The sequence below is a fragment of the Puma concolor genome, chromosome B1, assembly GCF_028749965.1.
Source record: "Puma concolor isolate L17-30 chromosome B1, mPumCon1.1.hap2, whole genome shotgun sequence".
Taxonomy (NCBI): domain Eukaryota; kingdom Metazoa; phylum Chordata; class Mammalia; order Carnivora; family Felidae; genus Puma; species Puma concolor.
In genome coordinates, this window is record NC_141670.1 from 147,035,766 (window position 1) to 147,055,667 (window position 19,902).

Consider the following 19,902-nt stretch of genomic DNA (forward strand, 5'->3'; position numbering starts at 1 on the left):
AGAGGATTAATATTCCATTTTATTTTTTGCTACTCCATGTTGCTATTTTCAAGCTCTGTAAGGACAATTATTTTTAATAGCATAACATTTGCCTTTATGTCATTCTGCCATTTAAGATTTTTCGAATAAATGGAATGTGCTACCCATCTCCTTAGGACTACAATGCTCCAATTTGTGTTCCAATGATTAGGCTAGATAGAGCCAGTAAAGTACCAAGATGATGGTGATGATGATGTCTCCACTAAGATAAACTATTTAGGTTTTGAATTTTTTTTTTTAACGTTTATTTTTTTTTTTATTTTTTTTTTTTTTTTAAATTTTTTTTTCAACGTTTATTTATTTTTGCGACAGAGAGAGACAGAGCATGAACGGGGGAGGGGCAGAGAGAGAGGGAGACACAGAATCGGAAACAGGCTCCGGGCTCTGAGCCATCAGCCCAGAGCCCGACGCGGGGCTCGAACTCGCGGACGGCAAGATCGTGACCTGGCTGAAGTCGGACGCTTAACCGACTGCGCCACCCAGGCGCCCCTTTTTTAACGTTTATTTATTTTTGAGACAGAGACAGAGCATGAACGGGGGAGGGTCAGAGAGAGTGGGAGACACAGATTCTGAAACAGGCTCCAGGCTCTGAGCCATCAGCACAGAGCCTGATGTGGGGCTTGAACTCACGAACCGCGAGATCATGACCTGAGCCGAAGTCAGCCGCTTAACCGACTGAGCCACCCAGGCGCCCCAAAATATTTAGGTTTTGTATGTCTAGTGAATAAAAATTTTTATTTATTTTTTATTTTTTAGAGAGAGAGAGAGTGTGTGAGTTGGGGAGAGGGGCAGAGGCAGAGAGAGAATCCTGAGCAGACTCCACACTCTGTGCAGAGCACGAGGCAGGGGCTCAATCCCATGACCCTGGGATGAAGACCTGAGCTGAAATCAAGAGTTGGACGCTCAATTGACTGAGCCACCCAGGTGCCCCCAATGAATAGAAAGTGTTAAATTCAACACAACATTCAAATTGTTCTCACTGTTAATCTAGCTGTAATTATGAAAGTGCCATTTTAACGGCCAACACATGTGATTATTGCTATTAGATTTTGTGACTGTAGGAGCTTCCCATAAATTTTCACCTGCCCCAGATTATTATGAAGAACTTATGTAAATGTGTCGTACTGTGGTGTTGTGCTTTTTCGCCAGGAATTTCAATTGCTCATGTTTTCGGTACCTTGAAAACCCGTTTAAGATAGGTTACCACTTGCATCGTGTCCATCCAGCAAATTTGGTTTACCAGAACAGATCTCTTTCGCTATTGAAATATGAATTTGGCTTTAGAAATCACACAAGAATGAGCTTGTTGAACTCATTATAACTTGGGCAATCACCACAGGAGTCATCATTTTAAAGTTAAAAGAAGATACAGCACTTGGCTCACTTTAAATGGGCCTGCATTTTGTATTTCTACTTTTGTGGGTTTTTTTTTTTTTTTAACGTGATTATTATTATTTTTTTTTTAATTTTTTTTCAACGTTTTTATTTATTTTTGGGACAGAGAGAGACAGAGCATGAACGGGGGAGGGGCAGAGAGAGAGGGAGACACAGAATGGGAAACAGGCTCCAGGCTCCGAGCCATCAGCCCAGAGCCTGACGCGGGGCTTGAACTCACGGACGGCGAGATCGTGACCTGGCTGAAGCCGGACGCTTAACCGACTGCGCCACCCAGGCGCCCCAATGTGAATTTTAAATATCAAGTGAGATTTAGATGTGTAATAAGAGAGAAGATTCCAGGTGGGGGAGGGCACTGACGGAGGCAACATGGTGGAATGAAAAGAGTGAGCTCTGGCTCCCATCATCCCAGACCTTGCTTCGAATTCCAATTCCACATCTACTCTCCATTTAGCCCTGGCCAAGGCTTTTTAATAACTCCAAGGGTCAACTTCCTCATGTATAAAATAGAGATTGTCAATAACAACAACAAAAGTAAAGCATTTAGCACATGATGGTGCTCTCTTAAGGAGAGCTTTTATTACCAAATAACAGTAGAAAGACACAAGCTGTGTATAATGGTCAAGAAGATCAGAGTTTAGTGATGAACACACTTCACGAAGTCCTGAATTTTCATCACTAGTCATGAGTTCTTATTCTCTTCCCAGACTGATGTTAAGTCAGAGCTTCTATTTCTGGATTCTGTTATCACCTCACACTCAACGTGTCTTAAAGTGAACATATCTCTTCTTCAGCATCAGCTCCCCTTTACAACTTCCTCGTGTTAACCAAAGAAAACATCTTCCAGGCTCTAATTACAATTCTCCTAACTTATGAAACATGGTCTGAATTATCCAGGCTGTCTCTAATCTATCTCTGCATACTTATCCAGCTGTATTTCCACCACTCTCTTAACCTCTCTAACACACACTTTTCATTTTAGTCTGACTGTGACTCTTGCTTTCACACACACACACACACACACACACACACACACATATATATATATATGTATATATCTGCTAAACCCCTTCTCACCTCTATCTTTGTGTTACTATTCAACCCCCCTTAATTCTTCAGGGTCCTTTTTACAGATAGTTGCAGAAGGAAGTTACTTCTCCAAAGCTCCTCTACATGGCTAACATATGTCTACCTTTTATGCACCCCAAATATCCATAAATAAGGCCATGGTACAAATGAACCAACTTCATCTCCTTTATGTGTTGACAAAGGCTTCCTTCTTGACTGAACTTGAATCAGTTGCCTGTGAGTCCTCTTCTCAACCAGGCCTGCTGAGCCCAGTTGTAGCAAAGGATCCTGCTAAGTGAGTTTATAGAGACCCCCCCCCCCAACCCTATATATTATCAAGTTCCCCATGTTCCACCCTTGATATCTGGCCTGCCTTTAGCAAGAATCCTGGTAAGCTAGTTTAGCAAGAATCCCCCCACCCTTGAAATCTAGTCAAGTTTCTCTTATAGTAATTTTGTACCTACTGATCCCTCTGCTCATTGGATATAGACCCATAGCTACCTTTGCTGTATTTGGAGCTCAGTTCAATCTTCTCTGCTGCAATAGTTTTTTTTCTTTCAGTGTTTATTTATTTATTTTGAGGGGTGGGGAGGAAGCACAAGTGGAGGAGAGGCAGGGAGAAGGAGAGGCAGAATCCCAGGCCCACTCTGCACTATCAGCACAGAGCCTGATGTAGGGCTTGAACTCAATGAACCGTGAGATCATGACCTGAGCCGAGATCAAGAGTTGGATGCTTAACTGACTGAGCCACCCAGGCGCCCCACAATAGTCTTGATCCCATAACAATAGTCTTAAATAAAGTCTTCCTTACTATTTTCAACAGATGTCAGAATAATTTTTCTTTTACAGTATTTTAGTCTCTAGAAAGTCTCACTCCTGGATTTTAGCCCAGCCAAAGGGTAAAAACCTTCCAAAATTAATTCCTCTTGCACTTTGAGGGTTTGGGGTGGTACTCTCAAAACCACAGACTTCACCTTTTCCCATGTACATGTATTTTGGGTCATTTTGTCTGTTTGGGGGAATTTGGGGCCCATATGAATAAAACAGGCCCTTTCTGAAATGTTTGCTTGGGAGCTTTGAATTTAAACTTCTGTTGGGGTTATCAGGCCAAGACTGGTCTGGACTGATGGTAGAATGGGCTATAGACCCTTTTCTTGCATGTTTAAAAAACTTGTGCATTTCCCCAGCATGCTGCAAAGAAATAGGTAATAATTCTACTCCTGAAGCCAATATTACACTGTATGTCAACTAACTGTAATATAAATAAAAACTTGAAACTACAAAAAAAAATAGGTAACAAATATATGAACAAAAAAACTTATAAATGTCTTAAGGAAAAAAGAAGACAGGTATTCTTCAAATCGCTTTTATTATACAGTTGAAATATTAATTATAAGCTTCTAGTCTATTTTCACACAATTGATCAGGAGCACACACTGATAAAGCATGCACTGGGCAAGAATCATGGTTGGTACATTAACACATTGGGATAAGGCATGAAAACAATACAATTATGTGCTTAGGGTAGGTTCAAAATTGCCTTCAACTGACATTCAGTGTATTTCCTAATTTAAATTGTGTTAGAAATATGGTATCTACTTTGAAAACCAAATGCTGTAACAGAAGAGGGAAGAACTGTGGGCAAGAGAGTGGTAGATTTCTAGTTATAGGCTAAGGTTTAGCTTTGGCATATTGTGTCATATTTTCCTATTACTTTCTGAATCTGTGAACAGCCATTTGTTCTTTAATGACGTCCTTGCTCATACTATAGCCTATTTTTCTAATATTTATAGTGGGAGAATACAACCATACTTTTGTTTTCTATGTCTGTTTTGGGATTTTTTCCATTATTCCTCAAGGAAGAGATTATCCAAATATTTTTCTGGAAGGAGAAAGAAATTACACCTTAACCTAACTTATTCCTATTAGGCTTTTACTATCGCAAGCAGTCATTTACAGTTTGAAATGATCATTACCTTTTTAAAAAAATTTTTTTAAATGTTTATTTATTTTTGAGAGAGAGACAGAACATGAGCCGGGGAGGGGCAGAGAGAGAGGGAGACACAGAATCTGAAGCAGGCTCCAGGCTCTGAGCTGTCAGCAGAAAGCCTGACGCGGGGCTCGAACCCACCAACCGTGAGATCGTGACCTGAGCCAAAGTCAGACACTTAGCCAACTAAGCCACCCAGGCACCCCTGATCATTACCTTTCCAAGTAGCACTGCGTATTTTGCTTTCTTCGTTTATTTTTCTTTCCTTGAATACAGTGTCATTTCTCATTAAGATACCTCATAGGATCCATTTATGAGATATACAAGATCAAGATTTGATTTTTACTGTTTTATCTTTCTTTTACAAGTAAGCTCTTTTTCAGCATATGAGACACATAAAATATATAAAAATTGAGCATGCTTATGTCCAAACCTAAATTACAATTTATGAGGGCACCCATTTGGCTGACAAGACATTTGTTGAAAACATACTTTGTGTGATATTTGTGTCAAAAATATATTCATTTATTATGAGCCCTTTATTGTTTAATATTATGAACAAATAGTATTCACAAAATAAACCGTTGTTACCAAAGTTTTCATTGGAATTATTTTGTTTTATCCTAAAACTCAAAATCTGTTAGCAGGAAATGCATAAAGTCGTATGAGTCATCTGGTCCAGTATGATTCCATCCATGAAAAAATAAATACAATGTAGAAATAAATAGCTTTGTAGTAAAATATAAAGGTGTTTACACCCTTTGTCAAATAAATAAATAGCATGACTTCAGTTTGCTTTATTCTTTCATGTGAATTAGTAAATGAGTTTTTTAGCTGCCAGAAGGGTGTTCTTCAGAAGCATTGCCACTGTCATGGGTCCGACGCCTCCTGGAACTGGAGTGATATAGCTAGCCTTCTTCTTAACAGCTGATGGAGAAAACAGAAAGCCATCTTTATTTTTAAGTTTTTTTTTCTGAGAATACGATATTTTTAAACATACTGAACTATTAAAAGATAAACTGAGATACATAAAAAATTTTTTTCAGATTTTATTTTTTGGTGGGGGGGGGCACCTAGGTGGCTCAGTTGGTAAAGAATCCAACTCTTGATTTTGGCTGGGGTCATGATCTCAAGGTTGGTGGAACTGAGCCCTGCATCAGGCTCTGTGCTGACAGCATGGAGCCTACTTGAGATCCTCTCTCTCTCTCTCTCTCTCTCTCTTTGCCCCTCCCCGACTAGCATGTTGCTCCCTCTCTCTTAAAAAATAAATAAACATGATAAAAATATTTTAAATTTTTAAAGTAATCTCTACATTCAACGTGAGGGCTCGACCTTACAACCCTGCGATCAAGAGTCATACTCTACCAAGTGAGCCAGCCAGACACCCCTAAAATTTTTAAAGTTTATTGGAGTATTTATCAATTCGAGTTGGACAACAACAAACTGGAAGTGGTCAGGAGTGCTCCACCAACAAGGAGCTAGCTAGAGATTTGTAACAGAAGAGGCAGAAACAAAGCAAGGTCATTATTGATTGGCTACAACTTAAAGCCTAATCGGTGTTGGTGACTGGTCGTTCTTAGGTTTTGATTTTGTAACCTGGAGGCGTTTATAGGCTTAGATTTTGGTTTGCTTACACACGCTGCCATGGCATTAGAGCCATATGAGTCTAACAGCCTCCTTGTTTAATTAATTAAACAGAATAGAGTGGATTTTTCTGCATTACACATATCACTCTAACAACGTCAAAACATTTTTAGAATGAAGTAGGCTAGAAACACTCACACACTTAGGTAAACAATCCTGTGTGTGATGTCTAATCATCCTAAGACTGTAAGTTGAATCTCCATGAAGTTGGTTTGACATGATAAAAATCCATAATCCATGATTGACCCAACTACCTGTAATTCTCATTAACTACTCCTAAAATACATGCTATTGGTCACAAAGGGGGAACAGGACATAGACAGTTCAACACACGCCATTTGTTAAATTGGAAAATTCCTGTTGTAACAACAGCATCATTTATGTGTGGATAATACATTCCAGTGCAAGTCTAATAAAAATCATCAAACATATCTGAACTACTGAGCATATACACATAGTCCTGTTCTAAGGTATGCAGACTTCTATTCAGTGAATAGACTCAAAGAAAATGACAGAGAACTTTCAGCAAGTTTTATTTAAGAATGTTTTCACACCCACATTATTACACATGAATGGCTCCATACTTTGACCTGCTGGTTTAGTGCTTCACCATGTGAATATGAACAATGAAGTTTTCCCAGATAACTTACAAAATTAGCATAGACAATGCTTCTTCAATGCACACTCTGGCATTCTTAATCACATGTTATTTAAGATATATTGCCTTTTACAAGTTTGCTCGTATGTGCTTCCATATGAATCAAAAGTAACAGATCTTAAGTATTATTTACTATTAAAGTATTAGACTTTGTAGACCTTAAGTATTATTTTTGTATAATTTATATTGCCTTCTTGAAATAGGGTTTGTAAAATTTACATTTATCTTATTTGAAGTTAGTAGTACACAAGAATTTTTTTTTTAATCAGAGGAAAAGCAAAGGAATAATATTCTTTTACTTGAAGAAAAGTCCAAATAGGCTTAAAGACATCACAAAAAGAAAAATAGTCTAGCTAGTATGTATTATCAACCTTCTCATGGTATGTAAGCAAGAGGAGATAAGAATACTTATGATTTGGAAAGTAGTAGATTAGTTTTCCAAAAAGCCTCTCTACACATGAACGTGCCATTTCCCTCACCACACTTCTATCCAATGTCAAACACTCGGCTAGGTCAACAGCCATTTCACAAATAGCCATGAATTATCAATACTTTCTTCTTGCACTTTAGCTATTCCTTCCAACTGGAATATTCTTCTACTTTATCCATATAAGAAAAATCCTTACTATTCTTTAAAAACCAATACAATGTTACCTGTGCATGATTTTTCTCAAAAACTTCTCCCTCCAACGTTGACTTCAAAGCCCCACCATCTGGGTTCCCAGTAACCTTATACGTTACTCCGTTATGGAACTTAACACACTGTGGTGTCTGTCCCCTTAACTAGACCCTAGCACCTGGAAGGGAGAAACCAAGCCTTGACAGCTGTTGCTGTCGCCATTGTTTTTAATCTCAAGAGTCTCTCCATGCACAGATTAGCCATTTGATAAATTTTGTTAAGGTGAACTCAATAGCCCTTGAAATTTAAAATCTAAAATCAATTTGCAGGAATGTGTCAGAGGATGCAAACAATTTAGTTCATGCTAATTACTAAAAAACTCAAGCTACTAATTTGCTTGATCATGACAAACTCCATTTTTTACTATTTTTTAAAGTTTATTTATTTATTTTGAGAGAGGGAGAAAAAGAATGAGTGGGGGGAGGGTGAGAGAGAGAGGGTGAGAGAGAGAATCCCAAGCAAGGTCTGCACCGTCAGCGTGGAGCCCGATGCAGGACTTGAACTCACAAACTGTGAGATCATGACCTGAGCTGAAATCAAGAGATGGATGCTTAACTGACAGAGCTACCCAGTCACCCTTACTTTGTGATAAGCTGACTTACTAGCATGACCAGTGCCTTCCAGGACCTTTTCTATAGACTTGGAAAAGCCATGCCTTTAAAATATCAGCAGATCTCTAGAAGAAATGTACTATATTACTACTATTTACACTGATTGTAGAGAAAATCATGTATTTGTAAAGTACTAACTTTGAAACATTAATGGTTAAAAATAAAAGACTACTGAATGATATGGTAAATGAAGAATCAAGTATAAACTAAATCTTCAATGGAAAACAAAATGGTTCATTTCACAACAACAAGTGGATAAAATTCATTGTGTCAGGGAATCTGCTGTGGGTAAATAGTCATTTTTATATAATTTGGTTTTCAACTTGGAAAGGTAAAGCAGCTTGGAATTATGTGTATATAAAAAATAGTAATAACCCTCAGTTATTGAGTAATACTGAGTAATACTCTCAGTTGAGTACCTACTTCTTGCCAAAAACTTTATATATATTATTTGAATAATTCACATTGAATTATTACTTCATTTTAATAGATGGAGAAAGTATGTCTCCCCGAAGTTAAAGTGACTTACCACTCCCTTGTATGGTAGAGACATTATTTACAGCCAGGTTTGAAACATTCCACGATGCCATCATTCCACCCCATAACCCCGTGCAACTGCATTACCATGACCCGAATAAATATAAATATCCCAAGAAAGACTCAGGTGCCAAAAATGAACTCAGTTTTCTCAAAGGGGGAGGAGGATCGTCTGAGAAAAGAAACAAAGAGGAAAGTCCGAATAAAACATTTTCCTGCATATTTCCTGTGAGTCCTCACAGCTCGTCGTCTTTGAATTATGTCCAGCACATCAAATTACACAGCTGGCTTAGCAGTCTGAACTGCTTTCTTCCTGGGCGTCAGATCAGATAAACCACGGGTCTGCTCAGGTATCATGACACTCCTCTTCCAAATTATGTTTTTCACAATATGCTTACCATTGCGTTCTTCTGCTCTAAAAAGTGAGGTTTGGAATGTTGGGAGAGGGAAGGTGAATGAGCTGTTGCGCAAAATAATACCTGCTGGAAATCTGGAGCTTAGTCTGCTTTTTTTTTTATACGTTTTCCTGGTAAAAACTAACACACACATATTTTGTCCTGCCTATTTCTTCATAGAAATACACGTGATGGGTAATGGGCCTTCACCTGACGTGGGCTAGGGGTTCTCTGGACGTTCATAAGCATTCAGTTGCATCAGCTCTGTACATTACTCACTAAGCAAAGGATTATGATATCACTATGAACACACACCTGACTATCCAAGTCCTTGCTTCAAATATTTTTTATCTCTGAAATAAAGTGGATGAATATGAAAATGAAGTCGGTATAGTCATGAGAGGCCAACTGTGAGGAGTTTGATTGAAAAAAAAACCATCTTGGGTGTTTATCCCTTTTGATTGGATTTTCATGAGAATCTACATCTGAGACAGAAATATAACTGTATCTGCTGCTGGCTAGTGTTAATGTATTGTCTATTTACATAACAACCAGGATATGGAAATATTGATTTCTCAAGAAAGGTAGGGAATTTTCATTGGCAAATGCCAGTGGGTATAGATGCCAATGCTTAAAAGCATTTCTATAGTCTAATGATTTTGCATGACTATTCCAGGGCTGTCCTACACGACATATTTATGAAGTCTCAGAAGTGGCTTCTGAGCTAAAATTAGTCATGTGAGAAAGAGTTAAACTCAATACGTTTGATGCTCTGAAAAGCATCTTCCCCAATCATGTCTGCAAGAGAGTAAGTTAACAAGCATTACATCACCAGAAAAATCTCTCATTGGCTGGTCTTTCCCTGAGGGCAGACAAAGGTTTGCACTTACTCATAGAAGATGATGCTTTTAAAGATTAATCCTTTCTGTGCAGGGGGCGGGGGGGAAGGGGGGACGTTCTATATGCTCTATTGAAAAGAATTATAGAAGCACTTTAAGGCAGTAATTTCCTTCAGAGACTTATTTACTCTGTGTTTAGGTGTGAGGGAGTATGTGTGTACGTTAAGGGAAATGCCAAATTTTCTGGATGTATGAGAACAAGGTTCAGGCTCCCCCTCTGCTATCCAAAAGTAGAGCATTCCTATGAAAACTTTCATAAGTCAAAATGGTATGAAGCTGAGGCAAATACTATTAATTTGTACGGAAAAAAATGTGAGCATTCCCAGACCTAAAAACAAACAAATGAACAAACAAACACACCTCTCTGGCTTTTCTGACACCTTAGGACATATTTTGCTAACAGGTGCACAAAATAAATGAAGATAAGCATAGATGCTCACAGACACAGTTCAAAGCTATGGCGGCTGGATGTTGCATTGTTCCCGACGAAGGAGCTTGGTGGGGCCGCTCTCCCAGCTCAGGGTGCACACTGCCTCTGTAATGCTCACTGCAAAACAAATGCTGAACGTTTTTCGTTTTGCCCTTTTTTTTTTTTTCCAGAAAAGCTAAAATCCTCGTTGGATTTCTTTCACTTAGGAAAAACAGATACTAACGTAGGTTTTTTTGTAAAAGCAAAGTGGCAACATGAACATTCAACCAGCGGGGGAGCACGCATTACATCTTGATCAGTATCAGGATTTTCATGAGAGGCTCAGGGATGGCAAAACCAGGTTGAGATTCAATTTTGTGAAGTTAACACGATTTCAGAGTTACTGAAACTGTTGGACAATGGAGGCAAATAAAACAATCATCAAATCCTATTGTTATCTGCATGGAATTTGCTCTGGGGAATGAGATTCAGATGGAAATGAGTTGTCCTGGTTAAAGCAAGTATCTGAAAATAAAGACTATTTTGAAGAAAGGCAACAATTAGCATGACAATCTATTTGAATGACCTCCCTATAAACTTCAGACACTGCAAAGGAAATGCTATAGATTTCCTTGAGGATGATTTAGAATATTAGAGTCTACATTCAGTTGTATAGCAAGAAAAGAGATGACCATTTAAAATCAGTTATTTGAGTTGCAAGATTTGCCTCTGTACATACTACTCTCTTTCTTTGACATACCCTTTCTGCATTTCCTCACCTGATGAATATTTATTCTTCCCTTGCAGATTTAGTTAAATGTCACTTCCTCTGTGGTGCTCATTAACTCCCCAGGCTGAGTTCACTCATCGATCCATGAAACTTAGCAGTGATTTTCAATTCGCAGTCACAACGTATGCTGGAGTCTCCTGAGAAAAGCAGTCAAACTACATCTACTTTCTCCCACCTCATGTTAGGGCACACCACTGAGAATCGTTGCTGAAGTGAGAGAGATTTCTAATAGCGGTTGTGTGAGGGAGAGGGTGTCACACATGTTAACAGCAACAAAGAGGAAGTTTAAAACATGGTTGAAATTCATTGCTTCTTTAAGGATACTTCACTTGGGGACCTCCAGGTCTCCCAGTCAGGCCCCAGGCAAACCCTGATGTGCAAATGCTTGAATCACAGTTGCTAATGCCCCATGGGTCAAAGCAAGTTACAGGGTCAAACTCAGATTTGAAAGTCTCGGGATAAGGATATTGGTAAAGTTGCGTCGCCAAAGAGATGAATATATGGGGACAGAAGAAATGTTTATTCATTTTTTTTATAATCTACTGTAGTAGTCTTTTGGTTTAGAAATGAAATCTCTAACCTGCTGCCAGGTTTATTCTTTAAAACATAGAGTAGAGGGGTGCCTGGGTGGCTCAGTCGGTTAAGCGTCCGACTTCAGCTCAGGTCACCATCTCGCGGTCCGTGAGTTTGAGCCCCGTGTCGGGCTCTGGGCTGATGGCTCAGAGCCTGGAGCCTGCTTCCTGTTCTGTGTCTCCCTCTCTCTCTGCCCCTCCCCCGTTCATGCTCTGTCTCTCTCTGTCTCAAAAATAAATAAACATTAAAAAAAAAATTTAAAAAAAAACATAGAGTAGATCATTTCAGCTTTGGAACATTTGATGAATCTTCACTGTCTCCAGGATAAAGTATAAATTCTTTGTTGTGGCCATTAAGGTCCTTTATGATCTGGCCCTACATCTGTGTCTTGCATTATTTCTGAATACTTGCATATTTTCCTAACTTATTCACTAGTCCCACACTGGCTACAGATTGGCCCAGATAGAATCACCACAAACGTTTCTGGAGAAAGATGGCAGCCATAGCCACTGTCCCTTGGAACTTACAGTGTAACTGGGTGAGAGATATTAAAAATATAATCACCTAAATGATCACTGAACTATGGCTATGAAATGTACTACAAATGTGAATGTTAGGAGGGAGGACCTAACTGAGCACTACACGCATTTGTGGTATTTATCTATGCCAAGTCCAGAAACATAAAGGATAAATCAATGTTTCCATGGGAAATGGAGAGGTGGGGAGTAGACAGTGTTCTTGGCAGGGGGGAACCATGTCTGTGACAATGGTGGAAAGAAGCCTCCCTCGGGTTGGAAACATGGCAAGAAGGCCAGGGGGGCTGACATGCAGAGTGAAGAGGAAGAGTCCTGCTCATGTAGAGCCTAGAATAAAATGTTAATAATTTTAGATATTAACCTAAGAGCAATGGTTAAAGTATTTTTAAAATTTGAGGAAAAAATACATTCTGAGGCAAGATAAGATCAGATGGGGAAACTGTCTGTTTTGTATTGGCACATTTCTCAAATGAGTTTATCATCAGGGGTGGAGGAAAGGGAGATAAACAAAAAGTAGGAACATCGACTAAAATGTGTAGGATGGTAATAAATGCTGGTTGTATGCGAGTGACTCAAGGGGGGAACAGGAATCAGATATGGGCATCAGAGAAAGATTTGTAAAGTGACAGAAAAGCTTCAAGATCTGATGGATGCCAGCGTGTTAAGAAAAAGGAGAGAATACAATGCGGACATAAGGGAATAGTAAAAGCAAAGGAGGTTTGATCCGACAATGAACTTGATGCAACGGAGGAGCTGACAGAAGTTCGTCACGATGGAAGTACATGAGGAAAACAGAGTAGATGAGGCAGGGGAGGTGGACACGGGCTACGTGACCCGGAGGTGAGGAGTCAGGACACTTAGGTTGGGTGATGACAGCTGTAGTTATTGTGTCCAGATGAATGAGCTTTTAGGAAAGACCGTGAATGAACACACTTCTATATGTAGGAATAGCCAGTTCTGCAAAATGAGAAGTCGGGAGTGAAAAATGTATACAATTTAATAGTTTTTAAATCAGGTAACTAAACTATGGAGACATTCATGTTGTATTTTCATAAAGTTTTAGGTCCCTGAATGTCATTAAATTATTATCCAAGACATCTTTTTTTGTTTTTGTTTTTGAAAGAGAGAGAGAGAGAGAGAGAAAATGGGAAAGAGGGAATGGCAGAGGGAGAGGGAGAGAGAATCTAAAGCAGCCTCCACATCCAGCACGGAGCCCAACATGGGCTGGATTTCAAGACTACAAGATCATGACCCGAGCTGAAATCAAGAGTCAGGCACTTACCCGACTGAGCCACCCACGCGCCTCCTCCCCCCAAGAAATCCTTTTGTAGTCTGAGATCTGGAATCTGACCTGTTGTGTTCCTTTTTCTCCACCATGTGGATGACTGCTTTTTTTTCAGTTACTGGCTTCAGATTTCTAAAGCAAAGAATTAAGATCGGCACGCTTGACATCTTTTCCATTATTCTTACTTGAAGACAACTACGCTTCAAGGTCAGGACTAGAGCCAGAACTATGGAGCAGAGGTTGTTTCATGTTTCCAATTTGAGGGGATGACAGGGATGATGGAAGAAACTAGGTGCCCAGTCCAAGGTGTGGAAAGATTACTCACGAAGGATACGAGTAGCAACTTAAGAGACATCAAAATGCCCTTTAACAACTTAGGTAAGAATAAAAGAAAATGTATGGGATCGTTAATCTTTGGTACCAGCAATGCATGCCTCCTGATAGTGTGTCTCTGGCTTGTATGTTTATTTCCCCTGGAAACTTTACGTTCTCAGGTTCCTAGCGTCTGGACTTAATAACCCAAACTCTCACCTAACATACTTTGTTAGGAAGACTCAATAATTCTTTGGCAGATAGTGAATTTCTGCTTCAGCACATTATATACTACTCCAAAGGTTCCAACTAATAGAGTTTCCGGATATACCTACACCATTAATTTTGCTATTATGGCTTGGAAATTGTATACTCTGGCAAAGTCAAAGAATATATTTGTGCTTTATAAATGTATTTTTGGGTGGAGGATGAGAAACTGGTGTCTCAAGTTCCTGTAATATTGTTTTATCTCTCTTTGTATTTTGTCCAGTTCTCTGTCATTCTTAAGGAAGTACTCTATGGCCATGTCAGATTTGCAACAATGCCACAAATAATTTAAAACAATTTTTTTAATGTTTATTTATTTTTGAGAGAGAGAGCATGAGTGGTGGAGGGGGAAGAGAGAGAGGGAGACACAGAATCCGAAGCGGGCTCCAGGCTCTGAGCTGTCAGCACAGAGACTGACACGGGGTTTGAACTCATAAATTGCAAGACCACGACCTGAGCCAAAGTTGGATGCTCAACCGACTGGGCCACCCAGGCACCCCTGCCAGAAATAATTTTTAAAACCAACTTCCTTCCCCAAAAGGAAAAGGAATGATTCCTTATGTGTGGCAAGACAGCAGATGGAAATTTTCTTGTTTCTCTCATATGAATTTCACCAGTCTAGTATACATGGGTAATTGTCTAAATTAAATGCTTAGAGAATTTTCCCATGCTTCTAAATGCAGGCCATTTAGACATGACCTCTATACACATCCACTATAATGAAGTGGAGACAAGCTTCAGGAAAATGAAGTACATGAATAACAACCAGAAAAACCTGACTGGCATAGGACTGGAAAAATAGTATGACTCAGGCGGTAATATGGAAAACACTCCACTTTCTCATATAGTTGATATAAAAATGACACTTAAGAGCATTTGATGATGAACCAGAGAGAGTAAAGGGCTCCTTGACAAGTGAATGGCTCACCATTGAACTCTTGCAAGGCAACAAGGAATCAGATGCCCCAAAGGTAATTTACTATGCTTCCTCTTGCATTTATCTGGTTGGCTGATTCTGGGGTTTCTACAAGATTTCTACATGCATGAGGACATTCATTATCACAGCACCCTTTGGGGCATTAATGGGATGGACAGGATTAATGTCCTGATGGATTACAAGAGAAAGAGACTCTGATCCACATGTCTATACAAAGTGCATTGGCTTCAGTAGTTTGGTGGGCTGCATTTAGATCAATGCATCCCTCACCTATTTATAACGCTATCTGTATGTGTAGGGTGGCTAAGCCTTTTTTTCCTTTACTTTTCTCCTTACATTAAATCAAATCTCTATATACCCAGCGACCTGTCTCATAGATGTGAATACCAAAAAGTACTGCTCAGACCACCCAGAAGGCATTCGATGGGACCAAATAGCAAATCAATCACCAAATGAAAATTTGAAATTGCTTTCTGTGAACTCTGTCTATGACCCATCAGTGGAACCTCCTTTCTGACCATAGAGGGTGTCAGCTACCATTGCCAATTTCCATTTTGGTAGGCCAGAGTAAGGATCACTGCCATGTATGTTTCTAGTACTCTACCAAAAAGACTAACAATATGTCCTTTTCATGACTTCTTTAAAAGAAACATAATCGTCATTTACTCCTGTCATTCTTCCCAGTCCTTTTTCCTCAAACCACTGAACATTCCTATCACACAGTGACACATCTGTAAACTAGATGGGTTGTTTGGAGCATGCTCCAAATCTCCTGGCAAGGCCTTAATGTTGGTACCCTGCCATAATCAACCCAAGATAGTAGGAGATAAAATATCCTTCCATCAGCATTTGTATTGTAATATGGGGTCCTGACAAGCAACTACAAAAAAAAAATCTCATCATTAGGTGTAAAAGAAGAAGAGAGACTTACAGAATCACTGGGCACTTCTCTTGTTCCTGTGGATGTCCTTTTTATGTTTCGACTTTATTCTCTATAAAGGTAGGTTGCTCGATGTCAAATACAACCTTCTAAAAAGATCTTTAAAGCTGACCTGATTTCAAAGATCTAGACTTCGCAATGAGCATCGTGTCGTAAATTGTAAGCATGTTGTGAGCCACAGTGGGGGCAGCTGGCTCACTGATAGAGATCTCACAGTGACCATTACTACTTGTTTTATGAAATGAGCTGCATGGGCACTATGACCACAGCATTAGTAACAGTCTCTCTCAAAGAAGCTTTTGCAAATTTCCATCAACTTTTTCGAAACGATTGGAAGAAATCACCTCTGGGTTAAAGTGTTAGGCCTTCCCTTATACCTGAGCCGGATTTGGGGGCTACCTTGTAATTACCTACCACAAAAGTTGACATCTTGAGTCAGACTGACCATATTGTTATGAACTGAATGTGTGGGTACCTCCAAAATTTCTATGTTAAAATCCTAATCTAGGATGCGATGGAATTAGGAGGTGGGACTTTGGGAGGTGATTAAGTCATGAGGGTGGAGCCCTCAAGAATGGAACTCATGCTTTTTTTGAAAAGACTCCACAGAGCTCTCTCACTCGTTGCGCCAGATGAGGATACAATGAGAAGTTAGCTGTCCGTAACCCAGGAGAGGGTCCTCATCCGAATCCGACTATGGTGGCACTGTGATCTTGGACTTACTCCATCCAGAACTATAAGAAAATAAATGCTATTGTTTCAGCCACCCAGTCTGTGGTAATTTGTTATGGCAGACTGAACTAACATACGTATCATCAAATTAAATGATTAACACTGAAAATCGTGTTGGTAACTTTTTTTTTTACAATAGTAATAATAATAATGATAATAATAATAATAATAATAATAATAAAGTGATCAAGTTGTTCAAAACTAGTGCCATTTTCTTAGAAACTGGCAATACTCTCTGACTTTCCCATCTCGTATAACACACACTTGGTAGTAAGTAGTGCCAAGCCATTTCCAAAAGATGCTTACTTTAAAATAAAACAGATGAGGGGCGCCTGGGTGGCTCAGTCGGTTGGGCGGCCGACTTCGGCTCAGGTCATGATTTCACGGTCCGTGAGTTCGAGCCCCGCGTCGGGCTCTGTGCTGACAGCTCAGAGCCTGGAGCTTGTTTCAGATTCTGTGTCTCCCTCTCTCTGACCCTCCCCCATTCATGCTCTGTCTCTCTCTGTCTCAAAAATAAATAAACGTTAAAAAAATTAAAATAAAATAAAACAGATGAACATAAGCGAAGGTAAAAAAAAGAGGGAGGCAAACCACAGAGACTCTTAACTACAGGGAACAAAATGAGGGCAGCTGGAGGGGAGGTGGGTAGGGGATGGGTTAGATGGATGGTGGGTATAAAGGAGGGCACTCACGATGAGCACTGAGTGCCAGAAGTAAGTGACAATTTACTAAATCCTACTCCTGAAACTAATATTGCACTGTATATTAACCTACTGGAATTTAAATAAAAACTTGAGACGTTACTTTTTTTTTAAATTTTTTTTAATCTTCATTTATTTTTGAGAGAGAGAGACAGGGTGCGAGCGGAGGAGGAACAGAGAGAGAGGGAGACGCAGAATCTGAAGCAGGCTCCAGGCTCTGAGCCGACAGCACAAAGCCCGATGTGGAGCTCGAACTCGTGGATTGTGAGATCATGACCTGAGCTGAAGTTGGACGCTTAACCGACCTGAGCCGCTCAGGTGTCCCAAAAGAACCTCACTTTAACATGTGATCTGGAGAATATAAATTCCATGAGAGCAGGAACTTTATATTGTGCATGGCTATGTCCCCAGTACCTTGAAGATACGTTGAATGAGAAATGTGTGTTGAGTAAATCCACGAATGTCTCAGTGGACGTATTATTACTGGATCTGGATTGTTGTAGGTTAATAATATGTTTGATGCCACCTCAAGTGGCAGCTTTTGTTCCCATTAAGGCAACTTTAAGGAATTACTCCTGTAATGTAATTGTAACGCTAGAGATTTGTAAGTACAGAGGATGATCATACGTGTGAACCGTGGTATGGCTAGGAAGGAGAAAACCTGCTGTGGGATGGAGACACAAAAGGAATACAGGGCAAGAAGCTTACCTTACAGAGGCGTACAAGGCAGGAGGGAACAACCAAGCGAAAGTACAAGGTAGTACAGAAGCAAGAACAAAATGAACAAGGCAGGTAAGACCTTCCATGGGAGTTTCGAGAAGATGGGGATAAGCATGAGTGCCTTCAAGTTGATTCATATGATAATGGGGTGAAGAACAGACTTGACCAGAAGAGAGTGGAGGTCAGAAAAGCAGTGAGGAGCAGGATGGTAACTGCAACGTGAAGTTAGGTGCTTCTGGATTAGTACCAAAGTGAGACTGGAGAGAAAAGGCAAATAATGAGCATACACACAAACACACACACATACTGTCTTCTGCCAGGGACCATACTCAGCAAGCTACATACATTAGCTCATGTGAGGTGATTATTTCACATAATCTTCATAACAACTTTATAAGATAGGCATTATTATCTGTTTTTCAGATGATAAAATCAAGTCTCAGAGAGGTGAAGGGATTTGCCTAAGATCATAATTGTTTTATGCAACAGAACTAGGATTCATACCTAAGTCAGCCTGACTCCAAATTGAAATCGTTTTAAGAAAGATTGGGCATAATCTACGAAGAGCACGGAGAGAAAAGGTAACCCTCAGGTTTCAAAGGTGAAATACTATGCATACACAAGAGATCTATGGTAAAAGAAGGGAAAATGTAGATTAAAAGCTGCTTTAAAAGCACTCCAAGGGGCGCCTGGGTGGTGCAGTCGGTTAAGCGTCCGACTTCAGCCAGGTCACGATCTCGCGGTCTGTGAGTTCGAGCCCCGCGTCAGGCTCTGGGCTGATGGCTCAGAGCCTGGAGCCTGTTTCCGATTCTGTGTCTCCCTCTCTCTCTGCCCCTCCCCCGTTCATGCTCTGTCTCTCTCTGTCCCAAAAATAAAATAAAAAACGTTGAAAAAAAAATTAAAAAAAAAAAAAGCACTCCAAGGTTTTAGTTCCACATCTAGTAGTTTCTTAGAAAATGGTACTATATAATTCTAGACCCCCGTTTGTCCTCATATTTTGACTACGGGGTTGGAAGTTTGAGGAATAATTCTGACCAGATAGAGTCCCAAATTATAGACTCCCTTTTGTTGTAGGAGGGATTTCCTGTCAAGTAGAGATGCTTTGAAAAATGCAAAGTAAGCCTCCAGCTGCTTGGGGCACAATTCACAATTGTTTACAGTGTCATACTTCCCTACTTCAACAATGTTGAGCTACTTTTGAGTACAAAAGACCTTTTGCAATTTTTCTTCTTTGCCTTTGATCCACTCTTTCTCACCTGGAAAGAGCCCCTTCTTCTCCCTCTGCCCCCTCTCCACCTTATATACACACACTTAGGTGAAATTCATTCATCTTTTCAGACTCATCTCAAAAGGGTTCTAGAACTGGCACCTTCGCTCTTGCTTATTTGAAAACTCTTAGAGTCATAATTGATTCTTCTCTTTCTTTTATATCTAATCATTCAGCCCATCATTCCGACCCTTCCTTTAAATTATATCTACCATCTAACCACCTGTTAACACTTTCACCCATTACCACGCTGGTCCACACCCCATCTTGGATAATTTCTTTCTTGGATAATTACAATAGCCTCTTAACAGGTATCCTATTTATATCCCAGCCTCTCTAAGGTCTACTTGATATTCAGTAGCCTTGCTACTTTACTTTACTTTACTTTACTTTACTTTACTGTAAAATCCAAATTCCTTTCCATGGCCTCTAAGGACCTACATGATATGGCATCCCTGCTGCTACCGCTTGGACTTTATCCCCTCCGATTCGTCCCCTTATTTACTCTGTTCCAGTTA

General features: G+C 39.8%; 1 protein-coding gene across 2 annotated transcripts in view; it reads right to left on the reverse strand.

Annotated features, from left to right (window-relative positions):
* Positions 1–3,854: 3,854 nt before the first annotated feature.
* MTHFD2L (methylenetetrahydrofolate dehydrogenase (NADP+ dependent) 2 like) overlaps positions 3,855–19,902 on the reverse strand; it is a 146,687-nt gene continuing 130,639 nt past the window's right edge. For both annotated transcript variants that reach the window (XM_086704849.1, XM_025922385.2), the window contains one exon: positions 3,855–5,419. In XM_086704849.1, the coding sequence (XP_086560975.1) occupies positions 5,307–5,419 (113 nt within the window). In that variant the 3' untranslated portion in view covers positions 3,855–5,306. The remainder of the gene's footprint in view (positions 5,420–19,902) is intronic.